The sequence below is a fragment of the Carcharodon carcharias genome, chromosome 3, assembly GCF_017639515.1.
Source record: "Carcharodon carcharias isolate sCarCar2 chromosome 3, sCarCar2.pri, whole genome shotgun sequence".
Lineage (NCBI taxonomy): Eukaryota > Metazoa > Chordata > Chondrichthyes > Lamniformes > Lamnidae > Carcharodon > Carcharodon carcharias.
In genome coordinates this window covers 64,664,525-64,676,590 of record NC_054469.1, presented here as the reverse complement: position 1 = coordinate 64,676,590, position 12,066 = coordinate 64,664,525, and the positions used below count along the sequence as shown (strand labels likewise).

General features: G+C 44.0%; 1 protein-coding gene across 1 annotated transcript in view; it reads left to right on the top strand.

Moving 5' to 3' along the window:
• mrc1a (mannose receptor, C type 1a) overlaps positions 1 to 12,066 on the top strand; it is a 202,376-nt gene that overhangs the window by 136,509 nt on the left and 53,801 nt on the right. The window contains exons 13-15 of the mRNA XM_041184946.1: positions 2,443 to 2,570; positions 7,526 to 7,610; positions 9,645 to 9,789. Coding sequence (XP_041040880.1) covers positions 2,443 to 2,570; positions 7,526 to 7,610; positions 9,645 to 9,789 — 358 coding nt within the window. The remainder of the gene's footprint in view (positions 1 to 2,442; positions 2,571 to 7,525; positions 7,611 to 9,644; positions 9,790 to 12,066) is intronic.

Genomic DNA, 12,066 nt, shown 5'->3' with positions numbered 1-12,066 from the left:
TATTCAGGAGAAATTTGCCATGGGGAGGGTGAGCAATTAAAATGGTGAATTACCTACTCCATCCACAATCCTATTGCCTGATTTTATTTGGGCATACAAGGTGCCCACCTGAATCAATGGGACTGTTAAAATATGGAAATCAGGGTTTCATTACATCAATAGGATCCCAATACCACCATAACCAAAGAGATAGTAGTGACCACCCAGACAGCAAGAATCAGCTGAGACTACCGAGGGGAGTATGCAGCGTAAGATTAAACTATCCTTTCTGGAACAAGGAGGAGACAAAGTATCTTTCCGGGCCAGACAAGGGAAATGTAGTCATCCCCAGCTTGGATGTTACCACTCCCGAATTCTTGAACAGTTGACTGCTCCAGAGGTCATTCACTTCCTTCCCAGAAATGGGTCAGTCAAGGACATCTTCTGATGTGTGGGATTGTGGGGAGTCCGGTCATAGAAATTTAAGGCAGAGAAAGAGGCCATTTAGCCCAATATGTTCACACTAGTCAAATGAGCTATCCAGCCTGATCCCACTTTCCAGTTCTTGTGGTAGGATTTTCCATAACTGCACGCTGCCATGATCTTCTAGTCCCGCTGCAAGTCAATGAACTTCTGGTTGGGGCGCCGCCTTGCCCGCAGCAGGTCCCAACCATGACAGGGCTGAAAAATACCTGCCTTAGTCCCTAACCTTGTAGGTTACGGCACTTCAAGTGCATATCTAAGTAACTTTCAAATGCGATCGGGGTTTCTGCCTCTACCACACTTTCAGCCAGTGAATTCCAAAGTCCCACCAACCTCTGGATGAAAAATATCTCCTCGGCTCCTCTAATCCTTCTACCAAGTATTTTAAATCTATGCTCCCTGGTTATTGGCCTCCTTGCCAAGGGAAACAATTTACTTTATGTAATTTTATGTATCTCAATTAAATCTCCTCTCAGCTTCCTCTGTTCCAAAGAAAACAACCCAGTTTATCCAACCTTTCCCCATAGCTAAAATTTTCCAGTCCTGGCAACAACCTCATAAATCTTCTCTATAATTTCTCTGGTAAGATAACACCCTTCTTGTAATGTGGTGACCAGAACTGTATGCAATTCTCTAGCTGTGGCCTAACTAATCTTTTATATGGTTCCAGTATAACCTCTTTGATCTTGTATTCTATGCCTCAACTAATAAAAACAAGTATCTCATATACCTTGTTAACCACCTTATAACTGGTCCTGCTACCTTCAGGGATCAACATAATTAATGCATTGCCAACATTTCCCTTGCCTAGAAACAGGCCAATTTAAACAGTTCAGTCCTACTGTTGCATGTAGTAAATGCTTTTTGGAGTTTTTAAAAAGCCAAATCTTTGTTTTCTTAAATTTTCCTACCTGTCATTTTTCTCTTTCTCTTAATCCAATCTTTCTTTCCATCTCTGAATCTTCCTTTCTTTTCCATTGCTGCTGTCTTTTCAGTCCTTAAATCTCATTGTTTAAGCAGCTGCATAGTTGTTCCCACATTCCCCAAGGTCCCCCATGCCCCATTGGCCCTGCCATATTATTATCAGCTTTCACTTCCAGCAAGTTAGAGAGCTTGATTGGCACCCCATCCACAAACATTCACTCCTCCACCACCGACACACAGTAACAGCAGTGTGTACTGTACCATCTACAAGATGCACTGCAGAAACACACCATGGCTCCTTTGACAGCATCTTCTAAACCCACAACTGCTACTGTCTAGAAGGACAAGGGCAGCAGATACATGGGAACCACCACTACCTGGAAGTTCCCCTCCAAGTCACTCACCATCCTGACTTGGAAATATATCACTGTTCCTTCACTGTCACTGGGTCAAAATCCTGAAAACTCCCTCCCTAACAGCACTGTGGGTGTACCTACACCACAGGGACTGCAGTGGTTCAAGAAGGCAGCTCACCACCACCTTATCAAGGGCAATTAGGGATGGACAATAAATGTTGGCCCAGCCAGCGAAGCCCACTTCCCTTGAATGAAAATGAAAAAGAACTTTTAAGCTAAAGTGTGCAGAAAATGATCTAACTGATAGCATATAAGCAAAATGCTGCTCTCCAGCAGGATCTAGCCTGTTGTTTCATTATCAGTGGTACTACACTGATGGCAAATCACAGGTGGCACAAATCTCAAGTTGTGTTTTGCCTGAAGCCAGACCAAGGTTAACATCAGAAAACACATTTCGGGTCTTATAAAATATCATCAGTCAGATAGAATGTAAAGCATCGTAACAACCTGCTTGGTATGGGACGTGTTTAAACATCTGCTCAACAGCCCTTTTAACTAATGTGACATGACCTCAATCCCTTCACAAGCATCATTTTAAACCATTTATCAACTCTGAACCTTCTAGCTAAGATTATCCATTTTCTTAGGCTTTGTCCTAAAGATATTTGAAGATTATTAACAGCTACATTTTCTCACCCAGGCTTTTATAAAATCTAAGCAAACCAAAAAATCATGGTTTGAAGCACGTGATTACTGTCGAGCCATTGGCGGAGATCTTACCAGCATCCATGATTATTCTGAAGAAAAATTTCTCTGGAATAAACTAGTGTAAGTATTTAATGTCACCCATTCAGCTCTGACAAAATACTTTACCCACAGCAATAAGACCAATATAATATGAGTTACAAAAGGAGGAATTTTAACAGGATGAGTATGTGGGATTGGTTGCAGTTGGGGGAATTCTGAAAACACCAGGGGAGCGGGGGGTAGGTTTCACTCTGTTGGCTTGCAGGAAACAGGTTGCTTGGTGTTTTAATTTTGTTAACAAGGCTATCAGCCTCTGAGTTAACCTGCTTTTCCTGTGTTACAGTGGTCAACCGGGTTTCCCAGGCCTCTGGAAACCCAACAGCTCAGGGGAGGTGAGAACATCTTCGGGAAGATGGTAACTGTCTTACAGCATTGCTTGTAGGCCAGGAGGAGCAGGAGTGCTCTCTACCACTGCAAGAGAACCCCCTATAGAAAGACGTCCAGGGTCAAGGATTTGACCTAACTGATTCTGCAGCCCGCTAAGAAGTGCTCCCTGCCCAGGTAGAAGCCAGGCATGCTAATCAGGGTGTCAAACATATAAAATAATGTGTAATTAAGTCTCCAATCATGAAAGATGGTTGAGGGAAAACACTCCATTTGTTGGAGTCATATTGAATGATAGAAAGATGGTTGTGATATTGGAGTCCAATAGTCTCAGCTACAGGACATGTCTGTAGGAGTTCCTCAGGGTAGTGTTTTGGCCCAACCATCTCCAGTTGCTTCATCAATGACCTTCCCTCCAAATAAGGTCAGAAGTAGGGATGCTTGTTGATGATTGCACAGTGCTCAATACCATTGGCAACTTCTCAGATACTAAAGCAGTCTGCACCCACATGCAACAAGTCCTGGACAACTTTCAGGCTTTGATTGTTAAGCAGCAAATAACATTTGAGCCACAAAAGCGGCAGGTAACTTTTGCATCACACCTTGCCAGGCAATGACCACCTCCAACAAGAGAGAATCTAACCATTTTCCCTAGACATTCAATGGAATTACAATCGCTGAATCCCCCACTATCCACATCCTGGTGTTGATGGAATACTCTCCTCTTGCCTGGATGAGTGCAACTCCAGCAACACTCAAGATGCTTGACGCCATCCAGAAAAAAAACAGCCCGCTTCAATGACTCCCCATCCACTACCTTAAATATTTACTCCCTCCACCACTGATGCACAGTGGCAGCAGTGGCATTTTACAAGATGCACTGCAGCAACTCACCAAGGCTCCATCGACAGCGCCTGCTAAACATATAACCTTTACCACAATAGCAGCAGAGAGCATGGGAACACCACCAACTGCAAGATCCCCTCTGTGATGACTGTCACTTTAAGATCAGTCACGTGATTTGTTCAACCAATGTGTGGCTAGCACGAGGGAATAAATTCTAGGGAGGGGTTTCCTAGGTAAAAAAAGGCTGTATGAGGGGCTGGCTGGATACAATCAGCCACAGAAGCGCTTGTGTAAATGAGGTTCATTTTGTTGACTAAGAAGCTTCCCAGAGTGTGTTTCTACATCCCCCAAGCCACACACCCTGTTGACTTGGAACTTTGGGCAGGATTTTGCTCTCGTCGGGCAGGCGGGCCCAAGAATAGCTGCAAAAGCGACTGCCGCCCGCGTTTGGGGCCTGACCGTGATTTCATGCTGGCCGGCCAGTTAAGGCCCGCCCATCGTGAAATGCACACTGCAGCGCTCGACATGTGCGTGGTGGGAGGAGGACGAGCGCGGAGGTTCAGACACGCGTGCAGGTGTGTGCAGGAAAAGCTCCCTGAGGCTCAGAGCTCCTTCAGGGACATGAAGATTTTTGAAAATAAAAAAGAAAGACAAACAGCAAAATCTGCTCAAATGAAGGAGATCTAATGAAATTGCTTGAAGCGCCAGCAAATAAAATTATGATGTTTAATTTAAAAAAAGGACAATAAGCAGGATGTACTGTATTAATGTATACAGCAGAATAAGGAAACAAGCATCCAAGATAGAACGTACACCATTAGGCATCTCTGGGTAGAATTCTCCGCCCGTCAGGGGAGGTTGTGTGGGGGTGGGCGCGGCCAAGCGCGGACCCGATCGGCATCCCCAATCGGGTCTGCGCCGCCATTTTATGTGGGCTAGCCAATTAAGGCCCACCTAGCGTGATGCGCACCCGGAAGCGCTGTGCACTCCGTGTGCGGGCTGTGGGGGGGGCGCGGTTTCCTGAGTTGGGAGTGTGCTTTTTCGCGCGCACAGAGGTGCCTCAGGAAGGTTAGTTTTAAGAATTCAATAAAGTGTTGAAATTTTTTTTTATGACATGTCCCCTCACATGAAACTGTCACATGAGCTGGGATATGTTCATTAATTTCAATACAAATTTTTGGGAAAATCTAAAATCATTCATGAAACCTCATCCCGCCTGTGGATGAGGTTCCATGAAAAATGCGAAGGTGGCCTGGGTTCTTCGCCTGCCCACCAACCTTAAGGTAGGACAGGCAGCTCCGTTAATTATTTAAATTGTTAATTAAATGGCCTTAATAGGCCTTTGACAGTTCGGCGGGTAAGCAGTTGAGTTGGGGTTTGGGAGGGTGGGGGTGTGGAGGGGATTTAGGTGGTGTTTTGGGGGGATTGGTAGTTGCTGAGGGGAGTGAGTGTGTTGGGGGGAGGCGTTGGAAAGGGTTAGAGTGAAGAGGGCAGTTGGGTGTAGGGGTTTTGGGAGGGTGGGGGGTGGTTGGAGGAAAGGATGAGAAAGGGGTTGGTGGCCGTGGGTGCACGAATGTTTTCACTTACAAAGCATAGCTTTACTGACTTTTGAGGACTCGAATGATTAATACATGAGAAAACAACAATATAATAGTAGATAAAAGCAAAAAACTGTGGATGCTGGAAATCCAAAACAAAAACAAAAATAAAAATACCTGGAAAAACTCAGCAGGTCTGACAGCATCTGCGGAGAGGAACACAGTTAATGTTTCGAGTACTTATGATTCTTCAATAGAACTAAGGAAAAATAGAAGAGAGGTGAAACATAAGCTGGTTTAAGGAGGGGTGGGACAAGTAGAGCTGGATAGAGGGCCAGTGATAGGTGGAGATAGCCAAAAGATGTCATAGACAAAAAGACAAAGAGATGTTGATGGTGGTGATATTATCTAAGGAATGTGCTAATAGGTGACATTAAGGGTAGAAAGCAGGATGAGCAAGGTACAGATAGCCCTAGTGGGGATGGGGTGGAGGGGAAAGGATTAAAATAGTCTAAAAAGTAGAGATAAAACAATGGATGGAAATATATTTAAAAATAATGGAAATAGTTGGGAAAAGAAAAATCTATATAAATTATTGGGAAAAAGGGGGATCAGAAAGGGGGTGGGGATGGAGGAGAGAGTTCATGATCTAAAGTTGTTGAATTCAATATTCAGTCCAGAAGGCTGTAAAGTGCCTAGTTGGAAGATGAGGTGCTGTTCCTCCAGTTTGCGTTGAGCTTCACTGGAACATTGCAGCAGGCCAAGAATGGGCATGACAGCAGGGTGGAGTGTTGAAATGGCAAGCGACAGGGAGATATAGGTCATGCCTGTGGACAGACCGAAGGTGTTCCGCAAAGTGGTCATTCAGTCTGCATTTGGTCTCTCCAATGTAGAGGAAACCACATTGGGAGCAGTGAATTGAGGGATGTGCAAGTGAAATGCTGCTTCACTTGAAAGGAGTGTTTGGGCCCTTGGCCGGTGAGGAGAGGGGAAGTAAAGGGGCAGGTATTGCACCTTCTGTGGTTGCATGGGAAGGTGCCATGGGAGGGGGTTGAGGTGTAGGGGGTGATGGAGGAGTGGACCAGGGTGTCCCGGAGGGAACGATCCCTGCGGAATGCCGCCAGGGGTGGGGGGGGTGGTGGTGGGGGGGGGGTGGTGGTGCGGGGTGAAGGTAAGACGTGTTTGGTGGTGTCATCATGCTGGAGTTAGCGGAAATGGCGGAGGATGATCCTTTGAATGTGGAAGCTGGTGGGGTGATAAGTGAGGACAAAGGGGACCCTATCATGGTTCTGGGAGGGAGGAGAAGGTGTGAGGGCGGATGCGAGGGAGATGGGCCGGACACGGTTGAGGGCCCTGTCAACCACCGTGGGTGGAAAACCTAGGTTAAGGAAGAAGGAAGACATGTCAGAGGAACTGTTTTCGAAAGTGGCATCACCAGAACAGATGCGACGGAGGTGAAGGAACTGAGAGAATGGGATAGAGTCGTTACAGGAAGCGGGGTCTGAGGAGCTGTAGTTGAGGTAGCTGTGGCAGTTGGTAGGCTTGTAATGAATATTGGTGGACAGTCTATAACCAGAAATTGAGACAGAGAGGTCAAGGAAGGGAAGGGAAGTGTCAGAGATGGACCATGTGAAAATGATGGAGGGGTGGAAATTGGAAGCAAAATTAATAAATTTTTCCAGGTCCAGACAAGAGCATGAAGCAGCACCAAAGCAGTCATCGATGTACCGGAGAAAGAGTTGTGGGAGTAGGACTGGAACAAGGAATGTTCCACGTACCCCATAAAGAGACAAGCATAACTGGGCCCCATGAAGGTACCCATAGCGACACCTTTTATTTGGAGGAAGTGAGAGGAGCTTAAGGAGAAATTGTTCAGTGTGAGAACAAGTTCAGCCAGACGGAGGAGAGTAGTGGTGAATGGGGATTGTTCTGGCTTCTGTTTGAGGAAGAAGCGGAGAGCCCTCAGAACATCCCAGTGGTGAATGGAGGTGTAAAGGGATTGAACGTCCATGGTGAAGAGGAGGTGGTTGGGCCAGGGAACTGGCAATGTAATAGTGGACTTAGAAATGATATGGCCAACACATTTTCTTAGGGTTCTGGCACCTCAAAATTTGGCATTACCCCCTGATGAGGGTTGACCCTGGAAATGATCTCAGGCTTTCTTCTGAAAAAATGACACAGTTACCCTATTCATCCAGTGTCAATTCAGCAGCCAAAGTTCAAATCAACTCCAATCTATTACTCAACTTCTCTTTTTATTATATATAGGTCACTAATGGCTTTTTCACCTGTGTGGATTGGATTACATAAGCCAAGACCGAATGGTGGATTTGTCTGGAGTGATGACAGTCCAGTAAGTGTTTTGTCCTCAAGTCAGTAAACATGTGTGGATTGGAAATAACTTTTTTTTTTTACATAAATGTGTCCCTATTCTAAAGTCACAGAAGAATGTCCATTCAATTGTAATCCGTCCATTTTTACGTATTATTTTAATGTTTTGGAGTGTGCTTTCTTTCCATTTTTAGATGTTTATCAAAGAATATAGTTGGTGACAAATATTTTAACTCAGAAGTTTTACATAAAATGTGCAAAAATATTATGGGATATTCAAACTTCTAAAGGTGCATTTACATAACAAGCTCACTGCCAGGGGGAAGCACCAGTTGACTTTCCACCAACACTACACAAGGCACAAGTTCCCTCATGTCCTGCTGCACTGCCATGAGCACAGTGAGATGGGATGCCTACCTAATCACTGGCTGTGCCCTGACCCCATCCAACTTTCAGGCATTGGGGGCACTATCATATATTGACTTGGTAGCCATGCCATTATAACATAGCTGGAAGTCTCACCTCAAGTGGAGCAAGAAAACTCACTGCAGTAAATAGCTGGTGTGAGTCAGCCACCGAAGCCAGCTGAAGACTTTTCAAATCCTTTTCTCTTTAGAAAATCTGATCTCTAAATGGTGCAGTTCCCTTGCAGCATTTGACCACTTTGTGACCACTGATCCATTCTTGCAGAGCAACTAGTCTTGCCATGTTGGACAGGATTTTCTACTCCTGGTGTGGGTGCATGGGAAAACTCATGCTGCTGGCTGGTGCGCCAGTTTGTTTTCCTGAAGGCATTTAGGCTATTGAAGATTCTAAACAGTCCATTAAGGCTATCTGGAATTTTTCCAGTCAGCCTTGACAGCCCCCAAGACATAGGGGACTAGACCAGCTGCCTGGAGGTGGCCTGCCAACGACAGACAGGGGAGGCCAGTGTTCCAGTCAGACATTGAGGCCTTCCCCACCCACCTGGCCTCAGCCGCTGCCCCAGGCTGCCATGTTGTGGAGTTCCCCCTCTACAATGATGGACTGGCCGCTGAGGCCAATTTTAATTTGAAAACTTAAAAAGTTGGAGGGAGGATATCTCAAGGTGGAGTCATCTTTTTGCTCCCTTACCAGCACTACAGGCTTCATCTCCTTCCTAGCTAGACAGCCTGCTATTGGCCCTCCAGCTTTGAAAGCCCGACTTCCATTCTTAGTTGGATGGCGAGCCTGCCATCTAGCCACTAATTGGCCAATTAGGGGGAAATTAGAGCCAGGTGACTGTTTCTCACACAGTGCAGGATTGAGGCCCCCATTTGACCCTGATGGTGGTGACCTAGCCCAAAGAGTAGATCCCCTTTTGAGGCCCTTAGAAACTCGACGTGCTAGGGCCAACCAGCCTTTGCCCAGTGTTGCTAGGTTGCATGATGAGAATTGCAATGATGTAACAGCTGCATTGCACACACCTGCCCATTGTTGAATAGATGTATTATACAGCCACCCCTTATCAGCCAGAAATTTCAGTGGGTGGAAAAACGCCTAGGACTGGCTACCAAACTCAGCCCCTACAACCCAGAGTCCACTGCATTTAAAGCCCTGAGTCATGGAAATTTAACCCAATGCAGTGTAGATGGGTTATCAAGGCCTGAACTGACCAGGGAATCTAACTGCCCTTAACTCTGGCATCAGGTCAGCATCTGATTCCACGCTTAACCAATATTTACACTGTTACTGTAGCTTTGGTGTGGAATAAAGCCATTTCACAATGCGGTGTATCCACATCTTAAATCTCTCATCTGCCCTTTCCAACTGTTGCTGATATTAAGCGTGTTCAAAAGCTATATATATTATCCTTGTTTAATATTTATCCCAAACCATCTAAAGCAGAGCTTTTTTATTAAAAAAATGTAACTTCAAATTTAGACTTTTTAAACTAAATTTACTTCATGTAAATTACCTCTGCTTACCATTTTATTGTGCTAATTCAGTGGATCTATTGTTTTTTTATAAACTTTGCTTCCAACAACTTCAAACAATCCAGATGTTAAAACAATAGTTATTTATGTCATTGTTATAGGTAGCATTTCAGAATTGGAATCCGGGAGAGCCCAACCAGTTTCGTGGGATTGAGAACTGTGTTGAAGCAGGAACTGGTTATGAAATGCAATGGAATGACATACATTGTGAATCGTTACATGATTGGATTTGCAAAATTAAAAAAGGCAAGGACAAAATAATGTTCTCTCAGCTTTTGTCATGTCACATTGAATAATATTTAAAAGTCAATTAGGAATGTCAAGTGTTGCAGTCCTGATTTATAAAGAAGTTGCTGAATGCCAAAGCCTGGACCTTACTGTTGGCAATGTATCAACGTCTAATATTTTATATGAAACTTGTGTCAGTTATGGCCTAGTAGCACGCTTGCCTCTGAATCATAAGGTTCTGTGTTGAAGACCCACTCCAGTGCTTGAGCACGAAAATAAAGGCTGGCACTCCAGTATTGAGGGAGTGCTGTACTGTCAGAGATGCTGTCTTTCTGATGAGATACTAAACCAAAGCCTCATCTGCAAGCTCAGGTGAATGTAAAAGATCCCCTGGCATTGCTTCAAAGAGGAGCAGGGGAGTTGTTCCTAGTCAAATTTATCCCTCTAACAACATCACAAAAAAACAGCTTATCTGGTCGTTATCACATTGCTATTTGTGGGCGCTAGCTGTATGTAAATAGGCTATTACTTCTTCTACATCACACAGTAACCACAAATCAAAAAGTATTTCATAAGCTGTAAATTACTTTGAGATGTTTGGTGGTATTGAAAAAGACTAAAATGCAAGTATTTAATTCCTCTCTCCTGCTTTAATGGAGGAGTAATACTATTTTAGATAAGGTTAACAACTACATTAAAATATGAGAGAGAGAAATTTAACACACACTCTTTAAGTCTTCTTATAATGACATCACACGCAATGACTTCCAGGCTTACGTGCTTATTCCTGTTGTGAAAATGACAACAAAAGAAATAAAGTCAGGGAGGAGAAGTCGATTTGGCTCATTTTTCTAGAGTATTATGAGATGAATAACACTTACAATACTGTTACTCATGAGTGAAAGAAATGCAATATTCAACAATTTTCTATAGGCCATATACATCTACAAAAGTTATACTTTACAGTTCCATGTTATTTTATTAACAAATTCAAAATAGATTTAATTTTCACGGTGGAGTTTTGTTAGGGGCTGTTTCCTTCTGAAGGTCACTTGAAATAGCACAGTAGTTGCCATAGTGACTGACATGTGATGGTATTTTTGTTTTATACTGTATTAGTTCTTTAGCTGTCACTGCTTGTAGTAGTTGTGTACAGAAAGCTTGTACTAGTTATTATTAATGATTTGCTATGGTTACAGCAGCTACTTGCTGCTGCCAAGTGCCAGTAAGCAGCCATTTGAGGAGTTTTCCTAGCTACTTTATACATGCTAACCATTAAATATTCACACTGACAGTCAATATTTGCTGATGAAAATAAGCATTGAGTAGGTCTCTGTACCCTCCATGCCATTCCTAACCCAGTCTTGCTGCTTGAAGTGAATCTGGCCAATGTGTGTTTGAGGGAATGTTTGCTGGAATAAGAACTCCAGCTCATTGTCTTCAGCAGCCAAAATAATTTCAAGTAGCAGAAGGCTTTTGTTTGGCCTGGCAGTGGGGGAAGGGGTGAAGAGGAAATGGATGGCTTTCAAGTGAGGATAGTGAAAGGAAAATAATGGAAGTCATGAAGAGGAAAATTAAGTACAAATGTATGGCAATGAAGAAAGAGGAAAATTGATGCCAGTGAAAATCAGAGTAAGACTTTGAGACGGAAAGGAAGCTTTAACTGATTAAAGTTAACTGATTTAATTGAACTAGGGAAGGAGAGGAATGCCAGCTGAGACTGGGAGAGGAAGAAGACTCAGCTTGATCTGAAGGGATTGGAAGAGAACAAGAGTGTAGTAGAAGAAATGTGCCAACCTGAACAAGTGAAGGGGAAGAGGCATAGAGGGAGAGAGGGAGTGGAGGGACTGAGAGAGAGAGAGAGAGTTCCAGCTTGAACTGAGGTGCAGGTGGTGAAGAATACTGGGGGTGTGGTGAGATGTGCGGAAACAGGGAATAGATTTCCAGCTTGAATTATTTGGGAGAAGGAGACGAGTTCGCAGAGGAATTGAGAGGATTGGCAGACAGTGAGTCAATGAAAGGATGCTATTTGTTGTGTAAGCTTGTGCAGTATTTTAGTACAAATTTACAGCAAGGCAATGTCACATAATGGGGTCCTCCAACTTTGCCCTTTTTGTTCTGCCATGCAATGGGCCCAGTACACCTCCTGGATCTTCATGCCAAGATCTTCATTCCATCAGTGCATCCTCTGGAAATCAACCCTCAAACAGCTTCTGGACTTCACTCTTCACTTATTTCTAAACACGAACAACAGGAAAGTCAACAAGTAGTGAAGGGTTGGGGTAGGGCATCGGT